Genomic DNA, 21,632 nt, shown 5'->3' with positions numbered 1-21,632 from the left:
GTGAAACGGTTCACTAATTGTCGGGTGAATTGATGATTAATGCTATTTTTTGGGTTTCACACGTTTCATCGGACAGCTGTGTCGAGCCGCTCTGCCTCCTCGGAGACACAATCAATATCTGGAACAGCTCCTGGAACTAAGAGACGTGCGGAATAAGAAAGTTAATGACATTTAACTGGGAAGAAACGTTTGCTAAACGGTAAAAGGCAGATAAAAATTGTCGGTGGCTACATGTATAAAGGCTTATTGTGTCTATTTGAAAGGTTGGTTATCGTATTTACATCAAATCACAAAGAATATATGTTTAATTGAAATGTTCACTGGGGTATTTGCCTCCTGTATCTCCCATTTAAATCAACTACCAAAGGTTTACTGTAGCTATTTTATTAAAAAAAGGGAATGAGAATATGGAAGGGTTATTTAATTCTACGGTTACATGAGAGTTTCTATCCTCCAGCCTCCATAGAAACAGGAAGTTATTGCTTCTGTTAAAATCTGTTTTTAGCGTTTCTACTCGGGCCTGCAGGCGGTGCGGTGACATCTTTATGCATTTCCAACACCTCCATCTGGACAGAATACTTTCTTCGGGAGGGAGGGGAGAAAAAAATAAAATAAAAGGAAAGATGGATGACAGGAGGCAGGGAGTGGAGGAGGGAGATGCATCAAAGAGGAGACGTTTCTGTGGAGGCTGAGGGGAGATGAGGAAGAAGGTAAAGTCTCCATCAAACACAAGAGCTTCCTTCTGCTTCAAACAGTCCCAGCACAGAGGCGGCATGAGACGAGATACCTTCCACTAAACTGGAGTCCAACGGCGCTTCTGGGAGGGGGAGGGAGGGAGAGAGAGAGAGAGTGTGTGTGTGTGTGTGTGTGTGTGTGTGTGTGCGTGTGCATGTGTGTGTGTGTGTGTGCGTGTGTTTCTCATGCAGCGAGGTGCTTGGGCAGTAATTCTGTAAACGAAGACGACTTGCTGCTCCTTCCTGATGCATCGCCCTCTCTGTCATGATCCAAACCCCTTCAGTGTTCTCCAGCCAGGTTCATCCATCCGGGATGAACAGGAATCATTTGTGACTAATTCTTTTTCTATTTTTTTCCCGTAAAGTATATTTTTTTGTACCCTGAAAAAGGGGTTTGGTCCAATAAAAATGCTAAATATGAAGTATACCTCATATATACTACACGCGCATAGATGTCAACAATGCAAGATTTAAGATATCAAAAAATTAATCGAGCACATTTACGACATGAAGAAAACAACATAATTATTGTTTGTTCACCAGAAAATTATTAAGGACGATGTTGACATCTTAGGAAATGTACGTAATCGCTTTCTTGAGTTTCACGGGACGACTTCAGCCGCTTGTCTGAAAATGTTGTCATAATTTAGCACATTAATTCTTGACCACAGTGACCTTGACCCTGACCATTGAATTCTAATCAGGTCGTCCTCGAGTGATAGTCGACCTTTGTGCCAGATGCAATGACATTACTTAACATGGAGGCAAAAAAAAGAAGGCAATTTAAAGTTTCCGCTGTTGCTAGGTAACCCCCTAGCTGCTGGCGATGGCATCATATTTGAGTAAAAAAAATAACTTTTGACAGTTTTGGCAGCTGAGGTAAATGCAAACATGTTACACAGAAGTGTTGGACGTCGCAGCAACTGATTTGTACTGGATTTATCTGGACATTTATCAGTTTTTTTTCTGTGGGCAGCCATTTGACGCGCAGCTGCAGGGGAGCTGCTGCAGACCTGCGGTGGCCGCGGGTTGCCGACCCGCCGGCCCCACAGAGCCGACAGGCGGCAGCCGGGCTCTGCCCAGGCCGACCTGCCGGTTCAGGCCCCGCTCATCTGTTTGAAATCAAACTTAACAAGCTGCTGCTGCTGCCGGTCGGTCCCCGGCTGAGACTGCTGTGATTGATTACTGCTCTTCTACACCGGCCCGGTGCAGCAACAGTTCATTCAATGTCTGAAATCCACGGCTTTTATTTATTCAGAGGAGAGCAGATGTTTCACCGTTAACCTCGCAGATGTTATGACAAATTGATAGTAGTGTACATTGAAAAATGTCTTTTACACAGATCATAAACATGCTTTCGTGATCAGTCATAATAGTTGATTTGGTGACGTGTGCGGTAACTTGAATTGACTGAGAGGGAATTACAGAATGCTAACACATTAAATGGCTATTGCCAAAAAAATTAAAATTGACCTTACGCAGCATAAAAATGGGCTCTGATATGATATAAGTATTATCAAGTCCAGTTTTTACACGTGAAGATCTATCTGGTTTCTCCTCATAAGAAGTGAGAACCTTCCATCTCCTGTGGCTCTGGAGGAGCTCTGCCAACATTATGAAAATAACTCTGTCATCTCTCTAGTTTCTAATTTACAGCAGAGAGCCTGCGTTACAAACAGGGCGTGTGGTGTTATAAAGACGTGGGCGTTTATCAGGGAGGGAGACGCCATCTTGTTGCATAACGGAGTATTTTTGTGGCGTGATTCCTTCAAGGGACTACGAGTCGGAAAAATCTTGTATGTATGGATGAAAATAAATATAATCTTGCCCACACAATGTAACACAGAGTAACACTCTTCATAGCACTTCTCTTCTCTCTCAATGGCTACTTTAGATTTGGCCAAATGTTATCTTTCATGGACTTTCTATATGATTAATGTGTTTGTGTATATCATCTCTCTCCACTTGTATTAAAACACGCCTCTGCTGCACATTTTCATTTTCATTTTCCACGTTATTTTATATAACAAATATCGTAGTGTTAACCGAGAAATACGTGGTAACTAGAATGTCACCCAGCGGAGCGTTTACCCCCGCCGAGGCCCAACAGTCGCCACGTGAAACCACATTTAAATCCAACAATGGCTCCAGATTTGTAAGTGGATCCTCACCACATTGCACAAACTCATAGATGTGAGTCTTTTTTTTTCATCAAGATCCATGAATTCTTGCCTGGGAAATGGGTGAAAATGTTGAAATGTTAAGGAAAGTCCTTCTTTCTTGGCTCTTGTCCCGAATAGGTTAAATTGTTAAACTAATATGACTAACCACCACTGCTCACGTGTTGCTTAGCAATAAACACTATTCATACTGTTTGTATACATTAACCAATCTAAAAAAAAAAAACTTTTTTATTACAATGGCGTCTTATAGAAGCAAGAAGACCATTTATCGCCGGTGTTGACGGTAATTTTAGCAGCGGTGCGTTAGGCAGGATGCAAAGCGGATTAAACTCTCTCAACTCCTCTGAAATCACTGTAAATCACCGTGAGCGGCTCACGACCAAAATACACACAGAGTCGGAAACCCGGGCAAAGTGGATTAAGTTTTTGAGGCAGTTGAAAACCGAGCGTCGCGTTGCTGCGGAGGTGAGCCCAGATCACCCCGCTGAGCAGGAGCTGGAGCTTGATTGGTTCTGATTAGTGAATAAATCAAACAGGTATCAAATCAAGCTGGGCCAATTGCCTCCCACTCGCACCCTGATGAGGTTCACGCACCCAAACACGTTTCCCCCGGTCGAGAAACACTCTCGCTCTCACTTATACACACATCCACGACACCGCCCCGTAATTGGCAAACTCTCCCTGCCTCCATCTACGCCAGCTGTAATTAGTGTGCCAGCAACAATGCTTGTTTGTCGGGGACACACGCACACACACACATATGCAGCGCTCATCCGATCCTCTCTCTTTGCCTCAGCTGATACCCTTTGATACACCCACACACACACTCACACACACACACACACACACACACACACACACACACACACACACACACACACACACACACACACACACACACACACACACACACACACACACACACACACACACACACACACACACACACACACACACACACACACAAATAGGATTCAGCCTTCCTCGACGCCCGGGGGCAGTTAGTTTGTAACAAATCTACTCATTTCTCAGTGAAATCCTGCACATTCTTCCTCGAATTATAATGTTGAGAAATAATTCCTCCCCCCATTTTATACCGTTATAACATGCACTGTACACTGGCACACTGGGGTGCCACGTCAAATTTTGTCTCGCTCATCGGCTTACAGGCAAAGACGTTTGTTCTCTCGTGGCAGTTTGCAGATTTATTCACGTTCATAACGAGGGGGAAGATTCAGTCGCCAGATCCAGTTGTAATCTGAAACGACAACTGTTGCTAGCAGATTAGATCAGGTTAATGTCTGCTCGCTTGCACCGCAAACTGCTCTGTGCTTGATTTGAAGATTTAAAATCTAAGATGAGGAAATATGAGATGAATTATCTTGATTTAAAAGTTATCTTTCTGTTTCTATCTTTGAACTTATCAGAGTTTACTTTTTTCTTGAAAGAACCAACAAGTCTCAAGTCAAATTGTCTCGGTTAAGTGTTGGGCCGCCATAACAGCATGAACCTAAATGCAGATGTCACTGTTGCTGCTCAAACACCAGCCTGTTGAGCAGATATTGTGAATTCCGCCATCTGTGCCCAAACAATGAAACCTCTGTCAAAGACACTTAAAGTCTTTTCCTCCAGCCGTCTTCATACAAAATCTGAATCAACTGTGCCCTGCTTGGCATTTTAAAACATGGCATGATCAGATGATAATTGTTTAATGGTGTGGGAGCATCTGTGGCATGACAGAGCCGACGTGACTATAGGCTGTGATTGGAACATGGCTGCTTAGCAGATTGCAAATTAGAACCAGAGTTGTTGTTTTGTTAATCACAGCTGAAGTTTTTCTGAAAGTCAAAGCGGCGTATTTCCTTCAAGAACACACTTCTGACCTCTTAGTGCTGGAGTGAGGGCGCTGGGCGGCGGCCAGCTGCTGCAGGCCGAGCGTGGGGCTGTGGAAGAGGAGGCCGCTGCGCCGGAGCAGCTTCTTCTTCATGGCTGCCAGGCCGCTCCACTCCTGCACACACCTCAGCACCTGCAGGGGGAAGGACAGGACGTCTCACTCTACATTCAATCTCAAGCTGGGGACCAAAAAACCACTGGAGCCTTCGACTCCATCACAAAAACTCTGGACATCTTTTCACTTTTTCAATTTTGAAAATACACTTGAGCTGAAAACAAACAATCTAAACTTGCACAGCACACACACAGGCGCGCACACACACAAACACGCGCGCGCACACACAAGGAGACAGTTTTCCAGATAGCTGAGCAGAACTCATCAAACCAAGCTGAATATGCTTTCAGCCAAGTCAAGGATTCAAAGACAAAAATAAAATCCACAGGCAAAAAAAACAAATAGCACCAGGCACCAAGGCTTAATGGGCAATTTACCTGTGTATATTACATTTCAGTAAGTGTTTTTCATAGATGATACTTTCTCTCTCAAAGAAAGATTATTTATATGAAGATAAACCTGGAGCGAGCATCATACAGACACTCTTCAGTGACAGGCAGCAGTTGAATAATATTGACAGATATATAACTTGAACTTCTCTTTAAAAGCCAATGTTAAATGTTTGATATGTGTATGTGTAGGTCTTATTGATTCAATTTGATTGATTATTATCAATAGCCCCGGTATTCGGGTTTATGTTTTTTCATTTTGTAATGTTGGCGTATGGAGCAACTTTCTTTTGGGACCTGATATGAATTAAAGATGATAGAAATAGAAAAGATAAAAAAATAAAAAATGTCAGTGATATTGGGCCTTGAATTGAAGTGAAATTAATAAGCCTGAATCATAGATAGATGTTTTAAAACAGGGTTAGTCACCTGTTAACCTGCTGATTGTGAGGAAGGTAATTTTTTAAAATATTTAATCTATTTGTCATTTTGAGAATTTTCTCCTCTGCTTAAAAAAACAATCGCTGCCCTACAGGCTCTCCTCCGGGCTGAGACGCTGAATAGCTTTTATCTTTACCATCAAGTCTTAACCGTGAGTGTAAAAATTCTCTGAAAACGTCATAATTCAAAGGATTTTCTCAGAGTTCTTTTGTCATGAGGAGAAAGTCTTTGTACAGGGAAGCTTTATGAAAACAGCCCCAGGAGACAGAGCAGCGCACTGAGGATGGATGTCATGTCAGGACTGATCAACGAAGCCCTCCTCTATTTATACAGGATTTACTGGAGACATCCCGGGCAGGAGTGCAGCGCAGACGGAGAAGCTCCAGTGATATCCTGAGGTGGTACCAGCTTCACAAGGTCATCAAAGGTCACCGGAAAGTCATGGAGTCGAGTCAGAAGTCATGACTGGAGGAGGAAGAGGAGGAGGAGGAGGAGGAGGGGGGTGGGGCGGTGTCTCCATCTTCCAGCCTCTCACGGGTCAGAGGGGTTGATGTGTGAGAATCACACATTGTGTGGGAGGGATTTGATTTATCTCTGTGAGGCTGAAGTTGTATGTAAATCTCGTCTTCATCTCTTGAAGGATAAAAAGGTAGTGATCTTCAGTTGTTGCCACATGAAAAGACCAAAACCAACAATCAACTGATTCTACTGAGAAAATATCTTGTTTCCTATTTGTGTCGTCTTTGCCAATAGCTGCTGTTTTAGGAAAAATACTAATACTCAAGTCTTCAGGAGGAGCCGGTGGGAGTGGACAGCAAGAAAAATGACGAGGTTTGCAAAGCGACAGAATAAAGATCTTCCGTTTGAGCCTCTGTCTCGGTCGGTTGTACCGAGGGTGCGTTGAGTTTACACACCGCCGCAACTCGTCCGAGACGTGTTGCTGCTCAGTATTGATCTGGACGGACGACGGGAGTGTAACAGGGCGTAAGTGATGGATCAGAGGACGGATGCAGCTCACGCCTCTGTTCCATAAAGCAGCACAAGCGGCGTGATGGGTTGGTGCGTCTGTCAGCGGCACGGCGGATTGCAGGATTTAATATGAGCAGGTTGGCGTGTGGGGTCGTTTGAGGTGATGAGCCGTCTCCTTTAACGACCCTCATAAAGCGCCTCTCTCTCTCTCTGTTGCTGGTCTCCGTGGCTGCACAAACCTCCAGAACGCCCCCTCTCTTTCCTACCCCCTCGCCATAATTCCTCTCGAACCCCCCTCCCCCCGCTCTCCCTCCAGGCTCTGCAGTGGTGGACGTGGGCGTCCACACTGCACCTATCTGTCAGGCTGCCGATGCAGAGCTGCTGATCCTGCTCCCCATGATCGGAGGTGTCACATGGCAGTGACACACACACACACACACACACACACACACACACACTCTGTGTGTTAAGGTTGGCTCCGTCTTCACTGGGCCACAGGAATTCGTGAGACCGAATTATCTCTAGGGTGAATTGAGGTCGTCCTTAAAGCAGCCTATGGGCACACAAACTGAAAAACTTTCCGCTGCACTCGTGAGCATATTAGGAATCATCTTTCATCTTTAAAATTGTGTGGAGTCATAGAGTTGCAGTTGTCTCCTGTTTGTAATAACTACAAAGAGAAAGGATCGGCACATCCAGCGGAGGGCGTTTTAACTTCTCCAATCAGCAGGAACACACACACACACACACACATTCATGAATAGCAAAACACACACAGGCACACACATACAGACACACACAGGAAGCCTGGCGGGAAGGACAGACCTGCATTCGATTTTCCCGGCGCCGGGTGAAGGCCTCGGGCAGGTCGTCCCAGCTGGTTAGTTTGATGTCCAGAGGGATGAAGCTCAAGTTCAACGCAGAACCATCCTACCAGACGAGGAGACGGGGACGGAGAAGATGGCCGTGAGCACAAAGATGTGTTAATACTGCTGCTGCTATCAACACCACCATCATCAAATGTCTCTACTGTACATACACATATCTGTGGTACATCTTGACCTGTTGGCAACTTAAGTTTTCACCGAATGAAATGCTCCAATCTGATTCATACAGATGACACATTTACAAGCAGCATAAAAACAACTAATATATGTTTAAAACACATTATTATGCAGCTGTAAGCAGATATAAGACAATACGAAATAACACGGCAAATTTTTGCGTCGCATTACTCGCGGAAGTTTGGGCGCCGAGTAATTTTTTGTTTGCACGCGAGTAATAACGCAAATGACGCAAAGCTAATAATGCAGAGTCATAAAATTCTCATCATTTTTCTTTGCATTGACTTTGTGTGTAATCTCACAGTCTCTGACAAATTCACTTCGCATTTGTTCTGGACGCACAATCAGTTATATCCACTTATATTCAAATAAGTGTTCTCGCAAGGTTCGCAAAAAAATGTTGTAAGAAAAGATACAAATTCTTCTGCACACGACTATATCATAAGACCATATGAGCAGTATTATTTTAGAATTGGTGCAAGAATTAGGAACTAAATTGAACCGGATGATTGAAGTATTCTAACTTTTTTGAGCAGAGATGATTAGTTAATGAATCTGCAAAGTTTGTGATGGATTTTTCAGTTATTCTTTAAGATGAAATGACATTAAAATAGAAAGAAATTGCCACTCGATTGGGCTGAAATAAACACACTCTGGTTCTTTAAAGCAGTGAATATTTCAGTACAGTCGCTCCGTGCCGTTTGGAGGTTCCTGCCCGGCGCCTCGTGTTTTCCTGCCCAAACAGTCGGCGAGACGTGGGATGTTGCTGCTGACTCACTGGTGAAATCAAAGCAAACACAAATGCGACCACGCATGTTGTCCTTGTTCAGTGTCCCTCTACTGTCAGTGAACAACGAAGACGCAGCAGAGTTATTGTTTCGCTCACCCTGAAAAAAATAAATGTCAGGGTAATATTGAGGTTATATAACATTAGATTGAAAAAAAAAACCAGGAGGATGCGATTGATTGCAACAAAGCAAATAAATGTTATGAGTCAAACAGGGACATGAGGACGGATAGCAGAAGAAATTACAAGGGACATTCCTCAACTTATTGAGCTGTTGTATGACATCGGCAACTCAAGTACCAATATTTTCGGCAACTTTCCAAGTTGTTGCTCCGAATTGTCCTAGCATCACTGCACAATTTAAATTCACACCTATTTGTTGTCACAGTTAGCGGGCACAGACAACTGAGAACAAAGAACAATATAAAGTACAATAGTTAGTGTGTACAATAGCAACTGGCGTCGGTCTATAATCAGAACATACATACAGTTTTGCTCCCTTCAGCGAAGCAATCACATCGGTAATGACCAACTTGCAGAACTTGAATCTAATTACATTCAAGTTCTGCGATCTGGCCACCCCTTTATTCTTTACTGGTTGCCATGGCAATTCTTGTGGTAACTAAGGAGCTTGGTCGTGATCTCTCGTTTTCTTCCCCTTTATTCTATAATGCACGCTAATTTGAAGATAATGCTTCCTTTATGACATTATACACATATAAGTAAAAAAATTGAAGAATGTACCTCAGTGTGATTATAGATAATCATACTGCAGCGGCTTGGAGGTACAGTTCCTATATAATGATTGTAAAACTAACCAAAGTGAAGAGCGTTTCTCTCTCAGCTATAACTGCTTCATTAGTGTTAACTGCTGCCAATTTGAAGAACGAGCAGCCGCTGACCCTCTGAGCGAACGTCACTCAAACCCCAGTGAAGAATTTTACAAATAAAAAAAGACCAGTGAATTTAGCTAAAAGCTACAATCAGGATGGTGGACGGACGGGGAAGCGAGGAGACGGGAGGAAGGATAAAGTCTAAAGGTTAATACCAGCCGGCAGACGACACGTGGATTTGGAGATACGAATCAACACTAGGTATAAGTATTTTTTCCTGTGCTGCAGCCTCCGCGCACAGAGGCCCACGTGTTTATTTGGATTATGGTTAAATAAATATCATGGGGAGTCAGGGGAGCGGTGGAGCGGCGTTGTGCTGCAACAGCATGGAACAGGATTAAAGCTCTGGCGGATGTGAGTGAAAGGAGGAATACTACTGTACCCGCTGACACGAGTAACAAATCTAAATTAAAACACGGAGGTGAATTTGCATGGAGCTTGTCCTCACCTCTCTATTTCTTTTTTAACCGCGTGTTTATACTCATCTGCAAACTCTAATCTATCACAGCTCCACTTGTGTTTTAAGCCCCTCCCATCTGACATGGAACAAACCACCCGCCCAGAACAACTATTGGATGTGTAGAAAATGGACATAAAAATTCCTAATACTCTCAATATTTCTTGTTCAATCCCTGGTGACAAATCTTCCTCTGATTGTGCACTGAGCGGCGCCCCCGTGTGAATTCAGCGCGCCGTCCGGGATTATCCCGACGTGACAGCTTTTCCAGCCAGAATTCCTCCAGTTTATCATTTAAACGACAGCGGGGGACATTTATCTCCGCGGCTTATCGCCTCAGCCACGCGTACGCGACACTTGTCTATTGGCATCAGGGTAAATATTCCATTGGTGATTCAGTTGGGCGCTGTGGTCCTCTCTATGTAAAACCATCTTGTCTCTTATCTGCGCGAGTGGTGAAGGAACCTGATCCCTCATGAATGAAACAAAAGGGCGTCGAGTATCACAGTGGGATCGATGCAGAGGTCTGTCGGCGAGTGACACTCAGGAGCAGTCGTTGTCAGACCGGGGTTAAAATGTGGTTTGTCTCAGCTCAGCGACAAAAGCACCCGAAAGCACATTTTACTTGATCATCTGAATGAAAGACCTCAAGTCTTCAAACTAAAGTGCTCACTGCAGGAGGTTTAAAATAAACTCTCCATTTCTGCTTTTTTGAACACCTGAACTCCTGCTGCGTTCGTCACAACTCCGGAAAATGTCCGAAAACTTGGGTCGGGACCCTGAAAACGTTTCTTCTCTGGCTCAGTGCCTTTAATGCCATCAGTGCTTTAAATGTATCAATAACAGCTTGTTTAAGAATATCTGTAGATATGAAACGCTCATTTACTTTTAGTATCAGTTACTTTAAACTGATAAATATCTTTCAAGAACAGGGCAACGAGTGTCAAGCCAATGTGAAGGCCTTTTAAGAAAGAAAAACGATTTGCGCTCCGCGTCACTTTTTCCATCACCTCAATTAAGAAACGATATATATTGAAGCGAGTCCTTAGTCGACAGCTTTTTCCAAGTGTTGATAAAAACAGGAGGGTTGGGGATGGAAGACAGAAAGTTGTGAGGAGGACTGACGAGGGGCGGCTCCTTGTGAAATGGCTTTGGTAATCCTTCGGTAATTCCCAAACCTTTCGTTCGTATTGAATGAAAGAATATTAACGGGTTTAAAGAGCTTTTCTTTCCCCGTTCACCACACAGCCGCGATCAATCTCAGAGAGAGAAAAAAACAAGTGACTCAGACAGCTTTTTGTTCCTCCAGTAACGGACGGGAGTGAGCTCATTCAGTAACATGATTTATTTTAATACAGTGCTAAACCTAAACCTCATATTCCTGTTTTTCAAGTGTAAACTCATTTGGAGGTCTTTTTATGAAATGTTTTTTTTAAAAAGGCAGGTTAATCACCTGCCTCTAAAAAAACCCCATTTAATTCTCAAGCTTTGACTCTCTAAATGCCGTCACTGGTGACTTTCTCACATCTGTGCTGTTTGCTAATTGGAAATGTGTGACAGAACTGCACATCTCCTACTTTTATAGCTGCACTGTTGTTCACAACTCGATCTTGATAAAGAAATCTTGATCTCAGTGAGACTTCCCTTTCAACAAGAAAAATGAAATAAATAAACGAGTGAATTAATTGTGTTTTGTTCACTGTTCAGCTGAATATGACAGGAACACACGTTGGCGAGGGACAAAACACTGAGTGGGCATGAAAACTCTTCCCTTCTCTTTCAGCTTTACTTATTCCTACTGCCTTGAGACCTGAAAGAAACATTATTACATCAGACACTTTCATTTAGAAAGTAAAAAAAAGAAGAGTTTCCTGACATAGAGCTGCAGAAAATTGGTTTGCACTTTAGCTTTTTTAAATGAAATACAGTAAGTGAAATTTAATACCCAGTATTCAAACATATGACAGATATTCCTTTGATCCTGCTTCCTCTGAATGGAAACATAAATTAATGGCTGTTGCCTGGGAGATTCCAACTCTTGAATTCATCTCATTGAATCCGGCACCATCGAATTGAATGAATGAATCTGTGAGGTCACATGTGGCGACTACGGCCCCACTTGTGTGACTCAGACCTGGAAGTCAGACATATGATTTAAAAAGAATATACAGTACCACCTACAATATAAAAACACATTGTTAGTCATGGACGTGTTTTGCAGCTCGTTGCGCAAGTTTGGCCGCAGGATCATTTGAGTTTAACGTGAGTAAACAAAACCCGCTAATATTCGCCCGGACGTCAGTGACTTCTGGAGAATCAGAAAACACCCACGGTCCCCTTATGAGATGGGTCTAACCACGATCTAATAAGTATAATCAGGCTCTAACGCACGCTGCAGTACCTTGGAGTAAAGATAAATTCGGTCTGTGTACTGGCTGGCGCAGAACTGCAGGCCCGGGTAGACGGGATGGGTGCCGCTGCCGTCATCTCCATCATTGTCCTCATCATCGTCATTAGCATCGGCGGCAGAAGACAAACACGCCGCAGCTCCGCGGTCTGCGGGGAGAGAGGAGGCGGCTGATTAATATCTCACTGAGCACATATTATCGGCTCATCGTTGGGTCTCACAGCTTTATTGGTGGCTCTGTTTGCTCCTGTGCTGATGCGATGAGTAGCAGAGACATTAAACTTCAGCAGCTTGTAAATGTAATTATGCAGAAACACAATAATAATATCGAGAGAATGTGACATTTTTAGCAGATTGTGTGAAATGTGTGTGCATATACATCATAAGATTGAAGGAATGACCCTATGTTTACGCTTTCAAATATAATTACAATATGAGAGGAAAATGTCGAAGCAATTATCTGTGAGATTTTTCATACAAATGGGAATGAAAGTCAATTTTTTTCCTGTTTTATGTTTACAAAAGCCGCAACAGCACGGATTGTGAAAAAGATATTTGTACAATTAACTCATAACAAGGAGGCTAAATAAAAGTGGTTTGTGCTAAATATGCTACGACAGCCTTTTCTGCTTGGGTTCCTCAAAGGTCAGCGTTGTTAAGACGCTTATTTGCCACGAGTCAAGGGTGCAAATTTTGTTAATTAAAGTTCACCAAGGTGGAATCTGTTGAATGGACAATTACTTTGCAGTGAACTGCCTTCACCGCAAAATGTAGCGGTTGTAAATGCCGATGCGATCAGACCTTTAAAGCTGCATTATGAGTTGAACTTGCAAATAATAATAATTCATGCACATGTTTAAACAAATCAGTTTCAATTTACTGTGCAACACTGCAACGAGGCCCCATTTCTTGCAGAGAAACCCCCCAAATTATTTCTTACGAAGTTTGCCCAAGAATTTGCAGAACAACAGGATGAAAACAGTGAAAGAGAAAGAGAAGGAGAGAGGGAGAGAGTGATAAAATGACAGTCACAGATGGGAGAGAAACGGAGAAAGAGAAAAGACAGAGCAGGTCATTACTGTCAGATGTGTAGCTTGCTCATCCTGCCAGCAGCGAGCAAGAAAAGGTCAGGCGGTGGAAATGAGACCGCCGCCGCTCGACCACGCTTCATTTAGACAATGACCTATAACACCCTGATGATACTCGCCTTAAATCACTTCGTGTAGTCAGTTGTCTGCCCTGTGCGTGTGTGAGTGTGTGTTAATGGGGTAAAATACCGACACAGCCAGGATGTCTGTGACGAGACTGTTTCCGTCGAACAAGTGCGACCGTGTACATGGACTGGGCCTCTGGTGGTTATGTGACAAATCAGCGGCGGTAAACACAGAGATGAGTGACAGAAAAACATCCTGGAACAAAGATTTACTGTACGTCCCGTCATGCTTTGAGGGTTGTACACTCAAAATAAACATTCAAGTACCATTGTTCTTGATTGTTACAGCCTCAAAGTGATTTCTCTTTTTATCTGTGATGGAATATGATGTTTTGTTTCAAGCGGTGATCAGTCTAACAGGTAATTTCCTCCTCCTGCCCGATCCCGTAACAATGTCCACATCTTTCATGTTTATTCTCGTCATTCTTCTAGGTGTGCATTTTGCCAAATCTGGAACACGCTGTTCCGATCTCACCATGTGCTGTGCGGAGCAACAAACCTGGAAGCAACACATTCTCCGGACACTATCTTTCTCACACAATCCCACCTCTCTCCTTCCTCATCTGTTATGAAACCTCGGAGCTCAGCAGTGTGCACCTTATATGTGTTGTAAACCTCCTCCTCCTCCTCCTCACCACCACCATTTTCCCAGTTTGCAGTGGTGGAAGGCGCCCGCAGCATTAAGTGGGCCATTTATACAATGGGGGCAATTCATCTTACAAAGCTGTCTTATTAGACTGTCACTTACACAGTATGAACAGTGCCTTCAGATCACCCCCAGGGATGTATCCGTTATTTTACTGTGAGAGAAAGAAAACAACGCCTAATTGGACTGAGTCATCTCATCTTCTGCAGGATGGAAAAACAAAAAGAGATATGAAAATCCCCCACCCTTCAAACGGGGAAGACGCTCGCTGACGCTGATGCTGCGGAAAAAGCATTTGAACCAACGTTGGTGTATCCACGTCGGAATGCTTGGCTCGTGCAGACAAACAGAGCGACAGACAGTGAGGAGAGAGAGAGAGAGGGAGGGAGGGAGAGACGGAGAGGTGGAGCGGGAGTGATTGCCTGTTTGTGCTGTGAGGAAAGTAATCTCAGAGCAATCAAGAGGAGGGGGCGGCCGACAGCTCTGCGGTTTGCCTTCGAAAAAACCACGGGCAGGTGGAGGAAAATTATCAGCCACCGCTCCTCCTGACCCCACGGGTCACTTTGATAGGACAACTGCTGTGATTCCTATTAAAAACCCACAGGGTCCAAAACAGACTGGCAACCGCAGGTAACTAACACACTGATACACTGATCGATAGACCGATAGATAGACTGATAGATAGACTTATCATAGATAGACTTATCATAGATAGACTAATAGATGTCAAAGTGTGTGTGTGCGTGTGTGTGTGTCTGCCAAGTTGTTGCACACTTACCTTAACAAGTTAAAGCAGAGGTTGATAGTTTGTCCTGTTAAAACACTAATGGTTTCCTTCCTCCCTGTGTTAAGAACCTTGCTATCATCTCAGTTTCATCCTTCAATACCTCTGACCCAAAAAGTCTGCCCGCCTTCAGAGGCAACACCCAGGTCACAGGCTTTTCTTAGACTCTGCTAGTCTGGCAGTTTTTTTTTGGTTTTTTTCAGCGCTCTTCATATTGCACACGGTGTAATTAGTTTGTTGTAATTAGCGCAATTTATTGCTTTGTGTATCCCTCTGAGACACAAGTATGTGAACACAGAGGTCTAAATTTGAAATATTGCATACTGTGTAATTGGGAGTTTGTTTCTTCACGTCCCTCAGAGACTCTGGCAGTCATGTGAGTGGACGGGAGGAGGGGAAATGGGTTTGGTTTCGACAATAAGTGACGTAATTAGACCCCCCGCCCGCTTTATTAAAAAACAGCCAGACAGAAGCTCGTCAGTCACCTGCAGGATAGTTATCGAACCTTGTGTGTATTTTTGGTTCACTGGTTTCAACTAGCTGCACTCTGGAGATTAGTGAGGTTCGACTCAATATCTCCCGGAGCTTCCCGAGAGCAGGAACAGGCAATATCCCCAACTAGATACTAATAATAGTCAGAATAATAATGTCCAGCCCCATATGGAGTGAGATATAGTCCCTTATTGGTTTGAAGTGATGATATTAAACAGCATTATATGGGCAGGTGACAACGCAGCACCAGTCGATTTCCCTAGATATGAAAAGGAGAAGATTGCATGTGGGATTACCCCGTGTGTGGTCAGGGGGGAGGCAGCTGCCACCGCCAGCGACGTTGTCACCTCGCTCTCCCGCTGATTGTTTACCTTTGAGCCGCCGCTTGTCCTCCTCCTCTGCTTCTCCTAGTGTCTGTTTGTCTTTCAATGGCTCATCCTCCCCTTCCTCCTTCTCCTCCTTCTGCGGCTCCTCCTCGCTGTGTTTGCCTTTGCAGGGTTTCAGAGGCTGGGCTTCTCCCAGGCCGAGCTCGGGCTCGCTGTCGGAGCGGGAGAGGACGATGTACGTCTGGTCCTCCTCGGTGGAGGAGGGTGGCCGAGGCCTAGGTGGCTCTGAATCAGCTGAGAGAGAAAAGGGGGGGGGGGGGGGGGATGAAGATGAAGATTACTTTATTGGCCGAGTTGCAGACTATAATCAGACTTTGAAGAGTTTCATTCCCGAGCGAGATATCCATCATCTGAAGAGTGTGCCAGTGTGACAAAATGACTGCTGACATGAAAGTAAGACTCAATATGGCTCATCAGTGAGATTATTCGCCGTCGTAAATCCTTCACTGACAATTTTAAGAGGATATGAGTGTGTGAAATGCAGCGACATGAGCAGCGGTGGAAACGTGGAAGCAAACAAACAAGTCTGTTCAGGGGGATGTTAGCCGTGAGCATTTACTGTGCAAATACACTGCTAGTGACATTCCGTCTTTAGATCCTAACACCTGCCTTACCCCCACCGCCCCTTTCACCGGCTCTCGGCTCAGTCCGCCGGGAGAATGGATGATGCCCGTGTCACATTGTTTTGTTAATTGCTCGTCTGCATCACGTGCAATCAAATCCAAACAGAGTGAGTGTCGGCGACAGCTGATAATGGCCGACTGCCAATCGGTACACGGGTTATCGAGCTCGTGCTGCAGATCCACTCGTAAAACCCTCCCTGTGATTTTGCTCCACTCATGCAGGACGGTGTGATTCTGTTAAGGTCAAGCCACAAAAATGTTAATGAATGCAGGGGTTAAGCCGTTACCGTCCGCAGACTTCGAATTAAAAAAATTGCACTTTAAAGTCTTTTTGGTATAGAGGTAATATTAACAGACTGATGTAAGTCTCACATTCAGTCTTGTACAGAACTCGTGAAACAATCTCCTTTCCCCTACTTTCCCTCGTTAAATTCAAATCTCATCCTTTCACATTATTGTTGAACTTGAGGTGTGAAATCTAACAAGACAGTAAGTTGCGAGACTTGGGGGACGCAGAGGGCTAATTAGCGATCCCGCCTCTCTGTGGCTTGTTCCTTCAAAAGGCCAGCCTCCAGTCGGCTTCCTCAAAATGTCATCCGAGTCTCCGGGCTCCGGGCTCCCGGCCCCGGCGCTGCCCCCCAGCGCTAACAAGCCGAGCGAGACCGCGGAAAGACGGCTCAATTTGTGTTAAGCTGTCCCCGCCGAGGAAGACGTTAACGGGGGAAATCCTACAGGTCCGCGCCTCCACTTCACAGTCAACCCCCGTCCCAGGAAGAGCCCCATTATGTCTATAGTGGCCGAGGAAAATTACTACTGTGCAGAAATACGTTCAAGAAACACATGATCTTGTGTAAGAATGCCAACAAGACTCACATACAACGATTAACTCCCGATTGTTGGGTAAAGCAGGAGAAGCCTTTATCGGCGTCTGCAGGGAGCCTAACAAAGAGGAACCAAAGAAGAGGAAAGCACTGGTTGCTCGTTCAATTCCACTCTGTTGGTTAAATGCTAAAAGTCCGGACGGGGGTAGCGAGCGTGCTGAGGGCTGCAGAGTGCCAGGAGATGACCAAATTGCCCTCTTCCTGTCTTGCTCTCGTTGCTGAGAGACAAATTGCTGGTCTACCTGTGAAGGAGCTGAAGGACTGAGCCATACTCATGTGCCCACACAAAAAACAAAAGAAAATAGCTGCAAACACAGGAATTCAAATCCCCGGGTTCAACCTGAAGAGGGTTGAACAAAAACTGGTGCGGAATAAACTTCTAGTTAACAGAATAAGGCTAAATCCATGCCGACAGCGAATGTAACGCACGTACAATGAGCATGTGCATACCAGTGTTAACAGGAAGCAGATTGTCTACGCTGCAGTTGGTTGCTTAGTTACAGAAAATACAACAATGGAGAAAGAACTATGGTGAAAAGCACGAGAAGGGATTTACGTTCTTGGATTGACGGCGAGGTGGAACTGTAACTGACAGGATGTGTGAAAACACAAACATCTGGATACACCAACGTCGGTTCAACTGTTTTTTCAAACTCAGCCAGGGAGTTTTCAAACTAAAACGGAGCGAGCAGCGTTTTCCAAACTAAAACTTAGTCGTGTGGACGGAGGCAAATCCGTGACAGCTTATCTAACACATGAACGTTCTCCTACGTGCCACACAGGAAATGATTGATTCATTAAAATAGATTCAGCGGTAAAGTATGAGAGGTGATCACCGCCACCGTGGTCGACGAAATGCCAACTTTTAAACTGCCAGAAGTTGGGAAAAAAGACAGGATACTGAAAAACCACCACGGATTTCACAAAGATGTCTCCGAAATGTACCTCCACTGAAACAGGCAAGTGTCCAATTAATAGCTTAGCAAGTGTAGCTGCTCGTGGCAGGGCCTGTCGAGATTTGGACTCCTCTCGTGGCAAATGGAAAACCAATTATTTTAAAAATTATTAGGAATTTAAAAGAATTGAATCAGCGCGTGTAAACGCCATTTGGTAGCCAGATTTAAAACCTGCCATTTCTGCCTTCTGTGCTTTTCATTAGAAATCCTGAACAGCTTTCTTTCCCTTTAAAAAACTTCATGAATTTTATTCTGGTGCGTTTCCTACTGGCACTTCTGAATGCTTCTTCTCAAGCTGCTGCTTAGCTGAATATTTTTTTGCCAAACTGCAAAAAAATCTCTGACAGTAGAAACTGTCATTTAGAAAAATGTTCTCGTGTCACGTGGCGATATCTCTCTGATCCTCTGCAACACGGTGTAATGCCGGCGACACAACTCGTGACGGCGTGTCACCGCTCTCTTTGTACGTATTGTGGTGGGAAACTGTTGCTCCTGGAAGCGACAACGTCTGTCGTGTCACGCCATCGTCTCTCCGAGCTGATTATTTCTTTTTCTCTCCTTACATTTCTGCGAGCCGGCTGAGGAATTGCGCTGCCAGGTTGAGAGACATCTCCATAAATACAGTTGTTATTTTGCAGCACAGTCTGTCATTTACAAATTTAGCAGGTTGTTAAATTCCCCCTGTCTAGTGAGCCGACACACAGCCGGCTGCCGTGAACGCAGAATGGCGCTCGTGACAAAGACGAGAATGTGATCGCTGAATAGTTATCAAGCATCTGCTGCATGAAATGTGTGTGTGTGTGTGTGTGTGTGTGTGTGTGTGTGTGAACGGTGTGTTTAGAGTGCACTCGTGCCCAGTCAGTGCTCAATGTATTTGTGTGTTTGTATCTTTAAGGAAGGGTCAAACTTTCAGTTGAGAAAGTGTTATGAACAAAATATTAATGGGAATGTTTGTGCTGTGCATGAATGTATGCTTAAAATAATAATCCATGCACTTTTTGCATCTACAAAATCTTTGCTTTCCTACATCAAGAGAGGATCGCAAGTAAAATGAAATACTGTGGAGTATTTTCATCATACGAGAATATAATATTAGCAATACTTTGTCTATCTATCTCTCTCCAGCTTCAACTGCAGCTTCATCGTTAGAGCACAGACATGAGAGTGATTTTGATCTTTTCGTCTAATTATTGGGAAGAAGTATTGTTTTCCTCGAAACGTCTATTTTATACTACTGTTTTAAGCCACATAAATAAAACTAATTCAATCCTTAAGCTTCTTCTTGACATAACAGTGAAAAAGCTTTGATTTAGGGTGAACAGATATTTCGATATTTATTATTATGATTGTTTGAAAGAAAAGAGTTTTCTTATATTTTGACCTCAACACCTTTTTGGTTTCCTCTCGACTTTAAGAACGACTTGTGGTGTTGAGCTTTTACAAACTGATTTCTCGAAGTCAACAGGCAGTGAATTGTCTTCACAAAGTTTGTCACATTTTCTGTAATTTTTTTCCGTAGATTTTTAGTAACAACACAAGCAGGCGGTTTGTCCAACTTCATATTACAGAGCCTCTCATATCATCATAGAACTCAGTGGAACAATCTCATCAAAAGAAGCACTACAACTAATTTAGCTTAAACATTATTGCAGCTGAATGTCAGGATTTATTAACATTTTTTAAAGCCATCTGATGCATCTCAGACATTTTAAAGAGCGCGGGACCTGACGCCTGCCGGGTCACAGCGACTTCCCTCCCCCTCCAGGCTGTCAGACATATCAGCTCGAGCCGGCTAAACTTTTCCCGCTTCGGTCACAGCAATAGTTGGCGCCTGCTCTCTCTCTCTCTCTCTCTCTCTCTCTCTGATGACAGGTGAGAATTATACTGTGTCCTTGTCATCTGCAGACAGAGAGAGAGAGAGAGAGAGAGAGAGAGAGAGAGGATATTCTCCTCACAGAGCTATTTCAGATTCAGGCGAGTCTGCCTACATCTTTCGCTATCGAGCATCTCCATCTGGTGAAATCTGTAACGCTGTTCAGAACTATTATGTCAACAGGCTGCGGCGATTGATATTGACGGCAGAAAAAATAAATAATGCGATGATGGGATTTTTGGGCTCCGTGTGCTTCATTTCAAGCAAGAGATGATGGAATCATTGTTTTGTTTTTTAATGGGATCTAATGAAGTTTATGAATTAATAATAAAAGAGAGGATCAGAGGCACACACACACACACACATCGGGGGAGGAGAGATGAGATGATTTGTTCCTATGTGTATATTGGTTCCTAATCATACCTGGCGTGAGAGTAGACGAGGAGCGCGGGAACTCGCACATCTCGCAGTAAGGCAACAGGCCGCTGTTGGAATAGGTGCATGCCCCACAGCTCCACGTCTCCGCCGGAGGGCCGGGCTCCGACAGCTTGCGCGGGGCCATGACGGAGAGCGGAGAGCGTGGGCTGCCGGAGCCGAGGCCCCCGGCCGCCGCCGACCTCCTCTTCCCCCTGAATGGAGACCTGGGGCTGGGGCTGAGCTGTTGCGTCCGCAGCCTCTTAGGCTGCAGGGAGAAGTCCAGGACGGGTGCGGGGGAGGTTTTCCTTCCTCGCTTCTCCTCCCTTTTCTCAGAGGTTGTCCCGCTGCCGGACGGCGCTGCAGTCGTCTCTGGAGATGTGGAGGTTTCTTCATCTTCTGTTCTCCTCCTCTTCTTCTTGACGCTGGCACTCGGGGAGAAGAAGGAACGGATGTCGTGCTGCTTCTCTTTCTCAAACTACAGCGGGGAAAAAAAGCTGCAAGCTCAAGTTACTTTTACTCTCATAAACCAAGAGAACAGTTTTCCAGTTTTGTCTGTGTAAAATTTACATTGCTGTGCTAAATCCTGCGAAATACTGGGGGGGAAATCATTCACATTTGAATTATCTCTGACTAGAAACTAAAGAGAGGTCAAAGCTTTGCCCCGGGTGTTTTTGCGGCGACCTCTTCCCGCTGACTCACTTGAGTGAAGAACACGCCGTCCTTGTCACATCCTGAGTTTTTCCCCTCCAGCGGCGGCAGCACCATCTCACTTGGCTCCCACGCGTTGGCAAAGTTGAGGAACTCCCACTTGTCCTTGTCCCCCTCGTCGGCCTTCAGGTATTCCTTCCTCCCGTTCAGAGTGGTGCCGGTCACCGTTTCCTGAGGGACACAGGACAAACTCACTTCCACATTTTATTCACTTTTGTTTACTATGATGGTTTGGTAAAGAGCAAGGGGAATAATTCAGTTTTCATTCCAAATCGTGACAGCTATGATTATTAATTTAAATCCCCTGCCTGTTCTTATGCA

General features: G+C 44.4%; 1 protein-coding gene across 5 annotated transcripts in view; it reads right to left on the bottom strand.

Annotated features, from left to right (window-relative positions):
* zranb3 (zinc finger, RAN-binding domain containing 3) overlaps window positions 1-21,632 on the bottom strand; it is a 69,278-nt gene that overhangs the window by 21,762 nt on the left and 25,884 nt on the right. For all 5 annotated transcript variants that reach the window (XM_047334919.1, XM_047334921.1, XM_047334925.1 and 2 more), the window contains 6 exons: window positions 21,303-21,482; window positions 20,610-21,078; window positions 15,839-16,087; window positions 12,327-12,481; window positions 7,550-7,654; window positions 4,801-4,943 (listed from right to left, as the gene is read on the bottom strand). In XM_047334919.1, coding sequence (XP_047190875.1) covers window positions 4,801-4,943; window positions 7,550-7,654; window positions 12,327-12,481; window positions 15,839-16,087; window positions 20,610-21,078; window positions 21,303-21,482 — 1,301 coding nt within the window. The remainder of the gene's footprint in view (window positions 1-4,800; window positions 4,944-7,549; window positions 7,655-12,326; window positions 12,482-15,838; window positions 16,088-20,609; window positions 21,079-21,302; window positions 21,483-21,632) is intronic.

This window comes from Scophthalmus maximus, chromosome 1 (genome assembly GCF_022379125.1).
Source record: "Scophthalmus maximus strain ysfricsl-2021 chromosome 1, ASM2237912v1, whole genome shotgun sequence".
Taxonomy (NCBI): Eukaryota; Metazoa; Chordata; class Actinopteri; order Pleuronectiformes; family Scophthalmidae; genus Scophthalmus; species Scophthalmus maximus.
Note: the sequence above shows the minus strand (reverse complement) of the source record. Positions and strands in the feature narration are given on the sequence as shown.